The sequence below is a fragment of the Oncorhynchus masou genome, chromosome 24, assembly GCF_036934945.1.
Source record: "Oncorhynchus masou masou isolate Uvic2021 chromosome 24, UVic_Omas_1.1, whole genome shotgun sequence".
Taxonomy (NCBI): Eukaryota; Metazoa; Chordata; class Actinopteri; order Salmoniformes; family Salmonidae; genus Oncorhynchus; species Oncorhynchus masou.
In genome coordinates, this window is record NC_088235.1 from 17,925,617 (window position 1) to 17,944,168 (window position 18,552).

General features: G+C 44.4%; 1 protein-coding gene across 1 annotated transcript in view; it reads left to right on the forward strand.

Annotated features, from left to right (window-relative positions):
* The window catches only part of LOC135511874 (integrin alpha-9-like), a 201,312-nt gene that overhangs the window by 24,667 nt on the left and 158,093 nt on the right, over window positions 1-18,552 (forward strand). Inside the window, 6 exon segments of the mRNA XM_064933377.1 lie at window positions 4,236-4,303; window positions 11,177-11,306; window positions 11,508-11,593; window positions 13,513-13,575; window positions 15,980-16,117; window positions 17,947-18,052. Coding sequence (XP_064789449.1) covers window positions 4,236-4,303; window positions 11,177-11,306; window positions 11,508-11,593; window positions 13,513-13,575; window positions 15,980-16,117; window positions 17,947-18,052 — 591 coding nt within the window.

The following is an 18,552-nucleotide window of genomic DNA, read 5'->3' on the forward strand; positions in this document are numbered from 1 at the left end:
GTGTGGCTTGTGGCAAACTTTAAATGACACTTTTTATGGATATCTTTAAGAAATGTCTTTCTTCTTGCCACTCTTCCATAAAGGCCAGATTTGTGCAATATACGGCTGATTGTTGTCCAATGGACAGAGTCTCCCACCTCAGCTGTAGATCTCTGCAGTTCATCCAGAGTGATCATGGGCCTCTTGGCTGCATCTCTGATCAGTCTTCTCCTTGTATGAGCTGACAGTTTAGAGGGACGGCCAGGTCTTGGTAGATTTGCAGTGGTCTGACACTCCTTCCATTTAAATATTATCGCTTGCACAGTGCTCCTTGGGATGTTTAAAGCTTGGGAAATCTTTTTGTATCCAAATCCGGCTTTAAACTTCTTCACAACAGTATCTCGGACCTGCCTGGTGTGTTCCTTGTTCTTCATGATGCTCTCTGCTCTTTTAACGGACCTCTGAGACTATCACAGTGCAGGTGCATTTATACGGAGACTTGACTACACACAGGTGGATTGTATTTATCATCATTAGTCATTTAGGTCAACATTGGATCATTCAGAGATCCTCACTGAATTTCTGGAGAGAGTTTGCTGCACTGAAAGTAAAGGGGCTGAATAATTTTACCCCCCCCTAAATTTTCAGTTTTTGATTTGTTAAAAACGTTTGAAATATCCAATAAATGTCATTCCACTTCATGATTGTGTCCCACTTGTTGTTGATTCTTCACAAAAAAACACAGTTTTATATCTTTATGTTTGAAGCCTGAAATGTGGCAAAGGTCGCAAAGTTCAAGGGGGCCGAATACTTTCGCAAGGCACTGTACCTCAGGAGGATGACACCATTGTCTATGAGGAAATAGCATTTTTTAAATGTTCTGTTTGAGATGGGGTTTTTGAATAGTTTCCCCCCCCAATTTATGCTTTGGCTACATACGAGTATAGGATGAGTCAATAGCATTATTTGGGGGTATGAGTTAACAGAATATGAACTTTTAAAAGTGAGATATTCCCCTAACTGTTTACTTTAAAACTACACCATTATCTCATCCTCATGGCAAAATGTTAAGAATAGCATGAGATGAGATTTTAAACAAGCAAATATTTATCTCTGTCCCATGGGAAAATGTGTAAAATTGCAGAAAATGTGCTTTAAAACTGCAAAAATATGTCTGACTCATGACAATGTGTAGAATAGCATTATAAAACAGTACATTTTTCAAATGTGTTGAAATTCAGGAAGTTAACTGTTTTCCACGTTTGAAAATACCCATCCATCCATATACCCCTTAAGAGAGGCATAATAAGTCATGTCAAACTATGTAGATTTGCAGGAAATGCAATTATTTGTCCCCTCCAATATCTACCCCCTAATTTCACCCTTGATTCCCTTGCAAATGTTTTCTTTAGGAAGCTGTTTTGAAAACACTATTGGTCTGTTGTTTTTCAATGCGTTTAAGAATATTTGAATGGTGAATTTATTAATTTATTTAAAAAATGTAACCAGTCGAATCAGGAACAATATTCATATTTACAATGACGTCCTGGTAGGGAGAGGCCCATTTTTTACTGGGGCCCATTTTCAAATAGCGTCTCAGGGTAGGAGTGGTAGGAGTGTTAATCTTGGATATTCATTATTATCTAAAAGGCAGAACTGATCCTAGATCAGCACTCCTACTCTGAGACTCTTTGTGAATATGGCCCCAGATACAATACTATCGGCTGTAGAGCATGCATTACCTACTCACCTGTAGCAGGGCTACAGCCTGGGACCATGTTACGAGGGCTACAGCCTGTGACCATGTTACGAGGGCTACAGCCTGGGACCATGTTACGAGGGCTACAGCCTGGGACCATGTTACGAGGGCTACAGCCTGGGACCATGTTACGAGGGCTACAGCCTGGGACCATGTTACGAGGGCTACAGCCTGGGACCATGTTACGAGGGCTACAGCCTGGGACCATGTTACGAGGGCTACAGCCTGGGACCATGTTACGAGGGCTACAGCCTGGGACCATGTTACGAGGGCTACAGCCTGGGACCATGTTACGAGGGCTACAGCCTGGGACCATGTTACGAGGGCTACAGCCTGGGACCATGTTACGAGGGCTACAGCCTGGGACCATGTTACGAGGGCTACAGCCTGGGACCATGTTAGGAGGGCTACAGCCTGGGACCATGTTACGAGGGCTACACCCTGTTTTACCATGTTAGGAGGGCTACAGCCTGGGACCACCCTGTCTTACCATGTTAGGAGGGCTACAGCCTGGGACCACCCTGTCTTACCATGTTAGGAGGGCTACAGCCTGGGACCACCCTGTCTTACCATGTTAGGAGGGCTACAGCCTGGGACCACCCTGTCTTACCATGTTAGGAGGGCTACTGTCTGGGACCACCCTGTCTTACCATGTTAGGAGGGCTACAGCCTGGGACCACCCTGTTTTACCATGTTAGGAGGGCTACAGCCTGGGACCACCCTGTCTTACCATGTTAGGAGGGCTACTGCCTGGGACCACCCTGTCTTACCATGTTAGGAGGGCTACAGCCTGGGACCACCCTGTCTTACCATGTTAGGAGGGCTACAGCCTGGGACCACCCTGTCTTACCATGTTAGGAGGGCTACTGTCTGGGACCACCCTGTCTTACCATGTTAGGAGGGCTACTGTCTGGGACCACCCTGTCTTACCATGTTAGGAGGGCTACTGTCTGGGACCACCCTGTCTTACCATGTTAGGAGGGCTACAGCCTGGGACCACCCTGTCTTACCATGTTAGGAGAGATACAGATTCTGATGATTACCTTCTTACTGGGGCAGCAGGAAGCCTAGTGGTTAGAGCGTTGGGCCAGTAACCAAAAGGCTGCTATATCGAATCCCCGAGCTGACAAGGTACAAATCTGTTGTTCTGCCTCTGAACAAGGCAACAACCCACTGTTTCTAGGCCGTTATTGTAAATAAGAATTTGTTCTTAACTGATTTGCCTAATTAAATAAAGTAAAAATCTGTTTATTAAATTGGTCCACTGTCAGGTTTCTCTGCCCTCCAAGTAATGTATAGGCCTTGTACATTCTAACACAATGAAGGTGGTTTGAAAAAGGATCTATAGAAAAGCATTTCCTATACAAGTTTCATGACCTACGTCCCAAATGGCACCCATGGTGCACTACTTTTGACTATGGGCCGAGATCAAAAGTAGTGCACTATATAGGGAATGATGTGCCATTTGGGACTAAGACACATGATTTAATGAAATTATTTGTTTTGATTCAGCCAAGTGAGTTCCTCTTTCAAAGGAGCTTTTTTAGTGTCTTCCTTTCTGCACTTGCCGCCAATCGCACGGAGCAACTCCTGCCAAGCAACTAGGCACACGCACTGACACACACACACACACACACACACACACACACACACACACACACACACACACACACACACACACACACACACACACACACACACACACACACACACACACACACACACACACACACACACACTGACACAGAAACACACACACACTGACACAGAAACACACACAAACACACAGAAACACACACACACACTGACACAGAAACACACACACACACTGACACAGAAACACACACATAAACCACATATGCCCCCCCACCTGAGAGGCAGAGTTCTCCTCCCCACCCCGTAGAGGCAGAGTTCTCCTCCCCACCCCGTAGAGGCAGAGTTCTCCTCCCCACCCCGTAGAGGCAGAGTTCTCCTCCCCCACCCCGTAGAGGCAGAGTTCTCCTCCCCCACCCCGTAGAGGCAGAGTTCTCCTCCCCCACCCCGTAGAGGCAGAGTTCTCCTCCCCCACCCCGTAGAGGCAGAGTTCTCCTCCCCCACCCCGTAGAGGCAGAGTTCTCCTCCCCCACCCCGTAGAGGCAGAGTTCTCCTCCCCCACCCCGTAGAGGCAGAGTTCTCCTCCCCCACCCCGTAGAGGCAGACTCTGCAGACTCTGCAGTTTTAATGCATTCCAATTGGAACCCTATCCCCTATATAGTGCACTACTTTTGATCAGGGCCCATGGGGATCCCATACGGCCCTGGTCAAAAGTAGTGCACTATACAGGGAATAAGGTGCCATGTGGGACGTAACCAAACTTTCTTCCCCCAGTTTCCAGATTTTTACTTGGCCTGCGCTGAAGACTTTGACTAGCTCCATATGGAATGCAGGGAGAAGTGGAGTATAAATGCTGGCTCAGGTACACAGCAAAGTCATTTGTGGTTTGTTTTTTTCTTTGCAGACTATAAGCAGAAGTATGGGGAGGAGCACGGCTCGTGCCAAGCGGGGATAGCAGGCGTTTTTACTGAGGTCAGTGGCAGTGCATTCTCCATGTTCATCTCTTCTCTTCCTCTAATACATGTGGTACTGCTCTGTTTGTCTTGCTGTTATCTCAGGCTGCTCTTTCAGTCTGGGATACCTTTTAATGGTAGAGAAAACACATGAGCACACACACACACCACACCAGACACACACACACACACCAGACACACACCAGACACACACACACACACACACACCAGACACACACACACACACACACACCAGACAAACATCACACACCAGACAAACATCACACACCAGACAAACATCACACACCAGACAAACATACACAAACGCGCGCGCGCGCACCAGACGTACACCAGACGTACACCAGACACGCACACCAGACGTACACCAGACACACACCAGACGCATACCAAACACATGCACACACACACACACACCAGACAGACGTGCACACACACACACACCAGACACACACCACGCCAGACGCACACCACACAACAGACACACACCGGACACACCACGCACACACCAGACGCACACACACCAGACACAAACACACACCAGACACAACCATACACCAGACACACACCAGACACACACCAGACACATACCAGACACATACCAGACACACACCAGACGCATACCAGACACACACCAGACGCATACCAGACACACACCAGACGCATACCAGACACACACCAGACGCATACCAGACACACACCAGACGCATACCAGACACATACCAGACACACACCAGACGCATACCAGACACACACCAGACGCATACCAGACACACACCAGACGCATACCAGACACACACCAGACGCATACCAGACACATACCAGACACACACCAGACGCATACCAGACACACACCAGACGCATACCAGACACACACCAGACGCATACCAGACACACACCAGACGCATACCAGACACACACCAGACGCATACCAGACACACACCAGACGCATACCAGACACACACCAGACGCATACCAGACACACACCAGACGCATACCAGACACACACCAGACGCATACCACACACACCAGACGCATACCACACACACCAGATGCGCGCGCGCACACACACACACACACACCAGACACACTCCACACACCACACACACCAGACACACTCCACACACCACACACACCAGACGCACACCACACACACACCAGATTGCACACCACACACACAGACTGACCAGACGCACACCAGACGCATACCACACACACCAGACACACAACAGACACACCAGATGGACACGCACACCAGACACACACCACACGCACACCAGATGCACACCACACACCAGACACACACCGGACACACCAGACATACATCGGACACACCAGACATACACCGGACACACCAGACGCACACCGGACGCACACCAGACGCACACCGGACGCACACCGGTTGCACACCGGACGCACACCGGACGCACCGGACGAACACCGGAGCCACCAGACGAACACCGGAGCCACCAGACGAACACCGGAGCCACCAGACGAACACCGGAGCCACCAGACGAGCACCGGAGCCACCAGACGAACACTGGACACACCAGACGCACACCGGATGCACACACACACACCAGACACGCACACCACTCCACACACTGGACACACCAGACGCACACCGGACGCACCAGACGCACTAACACATCCAGACGCACTAACACATCCAGACGCACTATAACACATCCAGACGCACTATAACACATCCAGACGCACTATAACACATCCAGACGCACTATAACACATCCAGACGCACTATAACACATCCAGACGCACTATAACACATCCAGACGCACTATAACACATCCAGACGCACCTACAGACGGCAGTCAAACTGTTGTGAAGCTGCTTTTCGTCTGTTTAGGCTTTGTTTTCAAGGCTGGGCTCTCAGCAGTCTTCAACATCAGCTCTGGATAAAGGTAATCACACGGTCTGCCTGTTGTTTCTCCAAAATATTGGGTGAAATTCACCAGACTTTACCAGACTTGACCTCGCTGTTACGCTCTAGGCCTTGCCTTTTCCTCCCCTATAAAGGGATAGGGTCAGAAGGAAATCAAAACATATTTTGCCTTAACTGCAGAAACGTGGCTATCAGTCAAACCCTACGTTCTTCCATTCACACTTCCTTTTCCTCAGTCTGATTTTTCCAGACTATTTGCACAAGACGTGTTTTCTTCAGATAATTAAATACTGGAGTGTGGTTAGGCTCACATGCTCACAGTGAGTTACTAAGTTACAGTAGTGTGTTAACATCTCCTAACCTGGAGTGTGGTTAGGCTCACATGGTTTAGCACTTGACCACATGGGCTGCCTCCAAAATGACTCCATATTTCATATATAGTCGCTACTGACCAGGGCCCATAGCTCTCTGGTCAAAATTGGTGCACTATATAGGGAATAGGGGGCCATTTGTGATACATCCATGCTCTTTGTACTGAGTCTGTACTTTGTTGGAGTGATTTAAAGACGTGTCTAACAGTAGTGCGCCCTGGTCTGTGGTGTGTAATGAGGAGCAACCAGACGCTGCACTTGATGCTTTTATGAAACTACTTATTCCTGTTTCCAATAAGCACGCACCCATTAAGAAAATTATTGTAAAATTGGTTCAATCCCCTTGGATTGATGGGGAATTTAAAAATTGTATGGTTGAGAGGGATGAGCCAAAAGGTATGGCAAATAAGGTATGGCAGCCCGACTGATTGGCAAACGTACTGCAAATGTATAAATCATGTGACTAAACTAAATGAAAATAAAATTAAACTACACTATGCAACAAAGATAAATTATATAAAGAATGATAGTAAAAAGCTTTGGGGCACCTTAAATATACATTTTGGGGAAAGAAAGCCAACTTGGCTCCATTCATTGAATCAGATGGCTCATTTTTCACAAAGCCCACTGATATTGCAAACTACTGTAATGACTTTTTCATTGGCAAGATAAGCAAACTTAGGGATGACATGCCAGCAACAAATGCTGACAATACACATCCAGGTATATTGGACCAAATCATGAAAGACAAGAATTACTTTTGAATTCTGTAAAGTCAGTGTGGAAGAGGTGAAAAACATTATTGTTGTCTATCAACAATGACAAGCCACCGGGGTCTGACAATCTAGATGGAAAATTACTGAGGATAATAGCAGACAATATATCCACAATGGAAATAAGTCCCAGACTTTATTGTGTGTTATCCTCAATGATTTTATTCATGTGCATGTATGGTTTTTTCGAGTTTTATGTGTGCTTGTTTTTTAAAATGGTTGAATTAATAAACTAAACTAAAACTAAACACTCCTATTTGCCACATCTTCAATTTAAGCCTACGAGAGAGTGTGTTCCCTCAGGCCTGGAGGGAAGCTAAAGTCATTCCGCTACCCAAGAATAGTAAAGCCCCCTTTATTGGCTCAAATAGCTGACCAATCAGCCTGTTACCAACCCTTAGTAAACTTCTGGAAAAAAGTGTATTTGACCAGTGCTATTTTACAGTAAACCAATTGACAAAAGAATTTCAGCATGCTTATAGAGAAGGACATTCAACAAGCACGGCACTTACACAAATTGATGATAAAATGATTGTGGGGGCTGTCTTGTTAGACTTCAGTGCAGCTTTTGACATTATCGATAATAGTCTGCTGCTGGAAAAATGGATGTGTTATGGCTTTGCGCCTGTAATGTGGATAAAGAGTTACTTGTCTAACAGAACACAGAGGGTGTTCTTTAATGGAAGTCTATCAAATATTATCCAGTGAGAATCAGGAATTCCCCAGGGTAGCTGTTTAGGCCCCTTGCTTTTTAAATGTTTTACTAACGACATTTGAGTAAAGCCAGAGTTTCTATGTATGTGAATGACTCAACACTACATTGACTGAAATGAGTCAACACTCAACAAAGAGCTGCAGTATTTCTAAAACTAAAAACATTGTATTTGGAACAAAACACTCACTAAAACCTAAACCTCAACTATATCTTGTAATAAATAATGTGTAAATTGAACAAGTTGATATGACTAAACTGCTTGGAGTAACACTAGATTGTAAACTGTCATGATCAAAATATATTGATGCAGTAGTAGCTAAGATGGGGAGAAGTCTGTCCATAATAAAGCACTGCTCTGCCTTCTTAACAACACTATCAACAAGGCAGGTCCTACAGGCCCTAGTTTTGTCGCACCTTGACTACTGTTCAGTTGTGTGGTCAAGGGCCACAAAAAAGGACTTAGAAAAATTGCAATTGGTTCAGAACAGAGTAGCACGGCTGGCCCTTGGATGTACACAGAGAGCTAATATTAATAATATGCATGTCAATCTCTCCTGGCTGAAAGTGGAGGAGAGATTGACTATGTTACTACTTTTATTTGTAATAGGTATTGAAATGTTGAATGCACTGAGCTGTCTGTCTAAACTATTTCAACTTCCGGCGCCGACAGAGATGGCCGCCTCGCTTCGCGTTCCTAGGAAACTATGCAGTTTTTTTTTTACATGTTATTTCTTACATTAGTACCCCAGGTCATCTTAGGTTTCATTACATACAGTCGAGAAGACTGAATATAAGAGCAGCGTCAACTCACCATCAGTACGACCAAGAATATGACTTTCGCGAAGCGGATCCTGTGTTCTGCCTTTCACCCAGGACAACGGAATGGATCCCAGCCGGCGACCAAAAAAAACGACTTCGTAAAAGAGGGAAACGAAGCGGTCTTCTGGTCAGACTCCGGAGACGGGCACATCGTGCACCACTCCCTAGTATACTTCTCGCCAATGTCCAGTCTCTTGACAACAAGGTTGATGAAATCCGAGCAAGGGTAGCATTCCAGAGGGACATCAGAGACTGTAACGTTCTTTGCTTCACGGAGACATGGCTCACTGGAGAGACGCTATTGGAGTCGGTGCAGCCAGCTGGTTTCTCCACGCATCGCGCCGACAGAAACAAACATCTTTCTGGTAAGAAGAGGGGCGGGGGCGTATGCCTTATGGCTAACGAGACGTGGTGTGATCACAAAAACATACAGGAACTCAAGTCCTTCTGTTCACCTGATTTTAGAATTCCTCACAATCAAATGTCGACCGCATTATCTACCAAGGGAATTCTCTTCGATTATAATCACAGCCGTATATATTCCCCCCCAAGTGGACACATCGATAGCTCTGAACGAACTTTATTTGACTCTTAGCAAACTGGAATCTATACATCCTGAGGCTGCATTCATTGTAGCTGGGGATTTTTTTTTTTGTTTTACCTTTATTTAACCAGGCAAGTCAGTTAAGAACAAATTCTTATTTTCAATGACGGCCTGGGAACAGTGGGTTACTTGCCTGTTCAGGGGCAGATCGACAGATTTGTACCTTGTCAGCTCGGGGTTTGAACTCACAACCTTTTGGTTACGAGTCCAATGCTCTAACCACTAGGCTACCCTGCTAATCTGAAAACAAGACTCCCTAAATTGTATCAGCATATCGATTGCGCAACCAGGGCTGGCAAAACCCTGGATCATTGCTATTCTAACTTCCGCGACGCATATAAGGCCTTGCCCCGCCCTCCTTTCGGAAAAGCTGACCACGACTCCATTTTGTTGATCCCTGCCAACAGACAGAAACTAAAACAAGAAGCTCCCACGCTGAGGCCTGTCCAACGCTGGTTCGACCAATCTGATTCCACACTCCAAGACTGCTTCCATCACGTGGACTGGGATATGTTTCGTATTGCATCAGGCAACAATATTGACGAATACGCTGATTCGGTGTGCGAGTTCATTAGAACGTGCCATGAAGATGTCCTTCCCATAGCAATGATTAAAACATTCCCAAACCAGAAACCGTGGATTGATGGCAGCATTCGTGTGAAACTGAATGCGCGAACCACTGCTTTTAATCATCTCATATGTATATACTGTACTCGATACCATCTACTTTATCTTGCCTATTTTGCTCTGTACCATCACTCATTCATATATCTTTATGTACATATTCTTTATCCCCTTACACTTGTGTGTATAAGACAGTAGTTTTGGAATTGTTAGTTAGATTACTTGTTGGTTATTACTGCATTGTCGGAACTAGAAGCACAAGCATTTCGCAACACTCGCATTAACATCTGCTAACCATGTGTATGTGACAAATAAAATTTGATTTGATTTGAACTACTGGAACACAGCTCCGAGGTCTCTTCACAGTTCCCAAGGGGCGGCAGGGTAGCCTAGTGGTTAGAGCGTTGGACTGGTAACCGAAAGGTTGCAAGTTCAAATCCCCAAGCTGACAAGGTACAAATCTGTCGTTCTGCCCCTGAACAGGCAGGTAACCCACTGTTCCTAGGCCATCATTGAAAATAAGAATTAGTTCTTAACTGACTTGCCTAGTAAAATAAAGTTAAACATTTTTTCACACAGTACTACATAGAGCCATGATTACATGGAACTCTATTCCACATCAAGTAACTGATGCAAGCAGTAAAATTTGATTTAAAAAACAGATAATAAACACCTTATGGAACAGCAGGGACTGTGAACACACACACACACACACGCTATACATACACATGGATTTAGTACTGTAGATATGTGGTAGTGGTGGAGTAGGGGCCTGAGGGCACACAGTGTGTTGCGAAATCTGTGAATTTATTGTAATGTTTTAAAATTGTATAAGCTGCCATAATTTTGCTGGACCTCAGGAAGAGTGCAGCTAATGGAGATCCATAATATATACAAATACAAATGTGAAGTCTTGCCAATCCATTAAAGTGTGATCCAGTATTTTCACTTAAGTTAATTGCTGAACAGTCTACTCTCTGTCTATCTTTCTGATGTATTGTGACTTCGTTGGGTCGACTTTGTGAGAGACAGGGAGTCAATATGGTGTGTTTGTGGTCATATCAGGAGCTGGTGGTGATGGGAGCTCCAGGATCATACTACTGGACAGGAACAGTTAAGGTCTACAACCTGACCTCCAACACCTTCTACAACCCCAACAAAGAAGACATTGACTCACACAGATACAGTTATCTAGGTATGTATCCTGTCTTTGATTAGTTTACTCAATCAATCACATTCATATACAGCTTTTTTTTTTACATCAACCGTTTGACAAGTAAGGCTTTACAGTAACACGGCATATACTACCAAAGAGCAACAGCGAATTATTACATTTGACTAAGTCTGTCTGTCTGTTTGACCAACTTTAACTGTCGGTTTGACCAACACTTTACAGGCTATGCCGTGACTACTGGACACTTCTCCTCTCCTAACATCATAGATGTGGCTGCAGGAGCTCCACAACACAGTGGAGAGGGGAAAGTATGTACTGGAATGTTACACCTTTGTTGTGTTATTGCATTGGTGTGGTACATACCTGTCCTGTGTACCTGTAACATACATACCTGTACTGAGTACCTGTAATGTACATACCTGTCCTGTGTACCTGTAACATACATACCTGTACTGAGTACCTGTAATGTACATACCTGTCCTGTGTACCTGTAACATACATACCTGTACTGAGTACCTGTAATGTAAATACCTGTCCTGTGTACCTGTAACATACATACCTGTACTGAGTACCTGTAATGTACATACCTGTCCTGTGTACCTGTAACGTACATACCTGTCCTGTGTACCTGTAACGTACATACCTGTACTGAGTACCTGTAACGTACCTACCTGTCCTGTGTACCTGTAACGTACATACCTGTACTGAGTACCTGTAACGTACATACCTGTACTGAGTACCTGTAACGTACATACCTGTCCTGTGTACCTGTAACGTACATACCTGTACTGAGTACCTGTAACGTACATACCTGTACTGAGTACCTGTAACGTACATACCTGTACTGAGTACCTGTAACGTACATACCTGTCCTGTGTACCTGTAACGTACATACCTGTACTGAGTACCTGTAACGTACATACCTGTCCTGTGTACCTGTAACGTACATACCTGTACTGAGTACCTGTAACGTACATACCTGTACTGAGTACCTGTAACGTACATACCTGTACTGAGTACCTGTAACGTACATACCTGTCCTGTGTACCTGTAACGTACATACCTGTACTGAGTACCTGTAACGTACATACCTGTACTGAGTACCTGTAACGTACATACCTGTAATGAGTACCTGTAACGTACATACCTGTACTGAGTACCTGTAACGTACATACCTGTACTGAGTACCTGTAACGTACATACCTGTCCTGTGTACCTGTAACGTACATACCTGTACTGAGTACCTGTAACGTACATACCTGTACTGAGTACCTGTAATGTACATACCTGTCCTGAGTACCTGTAACGTACATACCTGTCCTGAGTACCTGTAACGTACATACCTGTACTTAGTACCTGTAACGTACATACCTGTACTGAGTACCTGTAACGTACATACCTGTACTGAGTACCTGTAACGTACATACCTGTACTGTGTACCTGTAATGTGCATACCTGTACTGTGTACCTGTAATGTGCATACCTGTACTGTGTACCTGTAATGTGCATACCTGTACTGTGTACCTGTAATGTGCATACCTGTACTGTGTACCTGTAACGTACATACCTGTACTGTGTACCTGTAATGTGCATACCTGTACTGTGTACCTGTAACGTACATACCTGTACTGTGTACCTGTAACGTACATACCTGTACTGTGTACCTGTAACGTACATACCTGTACTGTGTACCTGTAATGTGCACCTGTAATGTGCTTACCTGTACTGTGTACCTGTAATGTGCATACCTGTACTGTGTACCTGTAACGTACATACCTGTACTGTGTACCTGTAACGTACATACCTGTACTGTGTACCTGTAATGTGCATACATGTACTGTGTACCTGTAATGTGCATACCTGTACTGTGTACCTGTAACGTACATACCTGTACTGTGTACCTGTAACGTGCATACCTGTACTGTGTACCTGTAACGTGCATACCTGTACTGTGTACCTGTAACGTGCATACCTGTACTGTGTACCTGTAACGTGCATACCTGTACTGTGTACCTGTAATGTGCATACCTGTACTGTGTACCTGTAATGTGCATACCTGTACTGTGTACCTGTAATGTGCATACCTGTACTGTGTACCTGTTATGTACATACCTGTACTGAGTACCTGTTATGTACATACCTGTACTGTGTACCTCTAACGTACATACTTGCCCTGTGTACCTGAAACGTACCAGTATTTTAACGCTGTTGACTCCTTTCCCTCCAGGTTTACATTTTCAGAATCAATGGTGTGTCTTTGGTGAAGATCTTTCAAGCCTCAGGGACAATGGTATGTGTCTGAAGGTTCACAGTTAGCTAATATGCCTTTTAACCATTACTACATAAGTGACATATTGTTGTTTATTTACCAGTGTGTCGGTAGTAATCACTCTTAATATATGCCATTTAGCAGACAATTTTACCCAAAGTGACTTCGTCATGCATAATACATTTTACAGATGGGTGGTCCCGGGAATCTAACCCACTACCTTGGCATTACAAGCACCATGCTTTACCAACTGAGCAACAAAGAACTACCGTTCACTTCAAGCATCTGTTAGCATTCTTTGTTATCAGAAATAACATAGGGCTACACTTGAGTGATAATGGACACACGCTGATGTAGATGAAGCATGGCAGGCTGCTAGTTCATAGCTGATGTAGATGAAACATGGCAGGCTGCTAGTTCATAGCTGATGTAGATGAAGCATGGCAGGCTGCTAGTTCATAGCTGATGTAGATGAAGCATGGCAGGCTGCTAGTTCATAGCTGATGTAGATTAAGCATGGCAGGCTGCTAGTTCATAGCTGATGTAGATGAAGCATGGCAGGCTGCTAGTTCATAGCTGATGTAGATGAAGCATGGCAGCCTGCTAGTTCATAGCTGATGTAGATTAAGCATGGCAGGCTGCTATTTCATAGTATGGCAGGCTGCTAGTTCAAAGCTGTTGTAGAAGAAGCATGGTAGGCTGCTAGTTCATAGCAGGTGTAGATCAAGCATGGCAGGATGCTAGTTCATAGCAGGCGTAGATGAAGCATGGCAGGTTGCTAGTTCATAGTATGGCAGGCTGCTAGTTCAAAGCTGTTGTAGAAGAAGCATGGCAGGTTGCTAGTTCATAGTATGGCAGGCTGCTAGTTCAAAGCTGTTGTAGAAGAAGCATGGCAGGTTGCTAGTTCATAATATGGCAGGCTGCTAGTTCATAGCTGATGTAGATGACGCATGGCAGGTTGCTAGTTCATAGTATGGCAGGCTGCTAGTTCATAGCTGATGTAGATGAAGCATGGCAGGCTGCTAGTTCATAGCTGATGTAGATGAAGCATGGCAGGCTGCTAGTTCATAGCTGATGTAGATGAAGCATGGCAGCCTGCTAGTTCATAGCTGATGTAGATGAAGCATGGCAGGCTGCTAGTTCATAGTATGGCAGGCTGCTAGTTCAAAGCTGTTGTAGAAGAAGCATGGCAGGTTGCTAGTTCATAGTATGGCAGGCTGCTAGTTCATAGCTGATGTAGATGAAGCATGGCAGGTTGCTAGTTCATAGTATGGCAGGCTGCTAGTTCATAGCTGATGTAGATGAAGCATGGCAGGTTGCTAGTTCATAGCAGGTGTAGATGAAGCATGGCAGGCTGCTAGTTCATAGCAGGTGTAGATTAAGCATGGCAGGCTGCTAGTTCATAGCATGGTAGGCTGCTAGTTCAACGCTGTTGTAGAAGAAGCATGGTAGGCTGCTAGTTCATAGCAGGTGTAGATTAAGCATGGCAGGCTGCTAGTTCATAGCATGGTAGGCTGCTAGTTCAAAGCTGTTGTAGAAGAAGCATGGTAGGCTGCTAGTTCAAAGTTGTTGTAGAAGAAGCATGGTAGGCTGCTAGTTCATAGCAGGTGTAGATTAAGCATGGCAGGATGCTAGTTCATAGCAGGTGTAGATGAAGCATGGCAGGCTGCTAGTTCAGCTGGTGTAGCTGAAACATGGCAGGCTAATAGTTCTTTGTTTTCTCAGGACCACCACACTGTTTATGCTGTCTATGTAATGTTTAGAGAGCAGCAGTGGTTAGCTAATGGGAGGGAAGGAGGCTGTGGGCTGCATTCCAAACAACAGCCCATGGGCTTTGGTCAAAAGTAGTACACTATATAGGGAACGACATGCCATTTGGAACACATCCTTCGTCTGGCCAGGAACCACACAGCTAGGGAGGGCAATTCACATGGTTTTAAGCGTAAATAACAAGTATATCTTGGTCGATAAAGATATGTTTTGTAAATATTCTGTTAATGTTGGTTGAGACATGAAAGGGCAAATAAATCTAGTCAGATTGTGGAGGCAGAGGATGATGAAACTAAAGTGCATGTCTATCTTGATGGCATGCAGAAAAGCAGACCTCCTAGGCAATGAATATAGGAGAGGAGAATATTTTTCCCAGTGGGAACTTCAGTTGTGGCTAATAAATACACACGTAATTCACATGACAGATACAACATTATACTAGATCAACACCATTACTAATTTTTAGTTGAAAAGCAGTCCTTGACTATGTGATCTGACCAGTGCTGGGTTAGTTTAAGAAACCACTAACCAGTGCTACGTCCATCTATAGCTTTATACATTATATAAAAGATGAACACAAAGTCATGCATTTTCACTGATGTGATGTCTGACCCAATGCTGTCTGTCTGTGTGGCTGTGCTTGTTTATTTTCCAGATGGGCTCTTACTTTGGCTCCTCATTATGTGGAGTTGACCTGAACAGGGACGGCCTGTCGGACCTTCTGGTTGGAGCGCCCATGTACAGCACGCTACGGGACGAGGGACAGGTCTCTGTCTACCTCAGCAAAGGCAACGTGAGTGGGAAGATCTGGCTTGAACGGGAATAGGGTTCGAAAATGTTATGAACTTTCTGAAATGGCCCATGTTGTTCAGAAGTTGTAGGATATTCGGAATGGAATGACCATGGAGGGAATCTTACAGCTAGGAATTCTGTAAATGTGATTTCTGAAAAATATGAGAAATGTGCAATGAACAGTATATTCTAGTCCTCCAGTCAACCTGTGTCGAGCCCTCCGTAAGTAAACATGGCTGCATATAGCGTGCAGCAAGAGTTTATGTGACCTCCATAGATTGTTCATCTGTCCATGTCAGACCAGCTGGTTAACCAAATGTCACAAACTTAAAGAAAAGTATTTGCTTTAAAAGTGGGGATTGCTTAACTTTGTCTGTGTTTGGTCCTGTTCTATTTGTGAGTTATCATTAGGATGTTGTAACTTGCTAGTCTTTGAGGTTCTTATGGTGAGTTATCATTAGGATGTTGTAACTAGCTAGTCTTTGAGGTTCTTATGGTGAGTTATCATTAGGATGTTGTAACAAGCTAGTCTTTGAGGTTCTTATGGTGAGTTATCATTAGAATGTTGTAACTAGCTAGTCTTTGAGGTTCTTACGGTGAGTTATCATTAGAATGTTGTAACTAGCTAGTCTTTGAGGTTCTTACTGTGAGTTATCATTAGAATGTTGTAACTAGCTAGTCTTTGAGGTTCTTACGGTGAGTTATCATTAGGATGTTGTAACTTGCTAGTCTTTGAGGTTCTTATGGTGAGTTATCATTAGGATGTTGTAACTAGCTAGTCTTTGAGGTTCTTATGGTGAGTTATCATTAGGATGTTGTAACAAGCTAGTCTTTGAGGTTCTTACGGTGAGTTATCATTAGGATGTTGTAACTAGCTAGTCTTTGAGGTTCTTATGGTGAGTTATCATTAGGATGTTGTAACTAGCTAGTCTTTGAGGTTCTTATGGTGAGTTATCATTAGAATGTTGTAACTAGCTAGTCTTTGAGGTTCTTACGGTGAGTTATCATTAGAATGTTGTAACTAGCTAGTCTTTGAGGTTCTTACGGTGAGTTTGGTCATTTGAGTTTTTAGTGAAAAATATGGATATTTCAGTTAGGCTCCCGAGTGGTGCAGTAGTCTAATTCACTGCATCGCAGTGCTAGAGATGTCACTACTGATACCCTGGTTCGAATCCAGGCTGTATCACAACCGTCCATGATTGGGAGTCCCATAGGGCGGCGCACAATTGGCCCAGCATCGTCCGGGTTTCACCGGTGTAGGCCATCATTGTAAATATGAATTTGTTCTTAACTGACTTGCCTAGTTAAATAAATAAAAACATATTATAATAACCATTACCCTTTAAAGTAAAGGGTTGTGTCATGTCATAACCGTTTCCCTTTAGTTATGTGTTGATTCACATAATAACCGATCCCCTTTAGTTATGGGTTGATTCACATAATAACCGATCCCCTTTAGTTATGGGTTGATTCACATAATAACCGATCCCCTTTAGTTATGGGTTGATTCACATAATAACCGTTCCCCTTGAGTTATGGGTTGATTCACATAATAACCGTTCCCCTTGAGTTATGGGTTGATTCACATAATAACCATTCCCCTTTAGTTATGGGTTGATTCATATAATAACCGTTCCCCTTTAGTTATGGGTTGATTCACATAATAACCGTTCCCCTTTAGTTATGAGTTGATTCACATAATAACCGTTCCCCTTTAGTTATGGGTTGATTCACATAATAACCGTTCCCCTTTAGTTTTGGGTTGATTCACATAATAACCGTTCCCCAGTGTAACGTCATAACCGTACCCCTGTCTGACTCTAATTGCAGGGTGTGATGGAGGAAGCAGGACTCTTAAATGGTGATAATGCCTACAGTGCACACTTTGGAGAGTGCATCACTGCAATCGGAGACATTGATGACGATGGGTACCAAGGTAAGTGGAGAGTGCATCACTGCAATCGGAGACATTGATGACGATGGGTACCAAGGTAAGTGGAGAGTGCATCACTGCAATCGGAGACATTGATGACGATGGGTACCAAGGTAAGTGGAGAGTGCATCACTGCAATCGGAGACATTGATGACGATGGGTACCAAGGTGAGTGGAGAGTGCATCACTGCAATCGGAGACATTGATGACGATGGGTACCAAGGTGAGTGGAGAGTGCATCACTGCAATCGGAGACATTGATGACGATGGGTACCAAGGTAAGTGGAGAATGCATCACTGCAATCGGAGACATTGATGACGATGGGTACCAAGGTAAGTGGAGAGTGCATCACTGCAATCGGAGACATTGATGACGATGGGTACCAAGGTGAGTGGAGAGTGCATCACTGCAATCGGAGACATTGATGACGATGGGTACCAAGGTGAGTGGAGAGTGCATCACTGCAATCGGAGACATTGATGACGATGGGTACCAAGGTGAG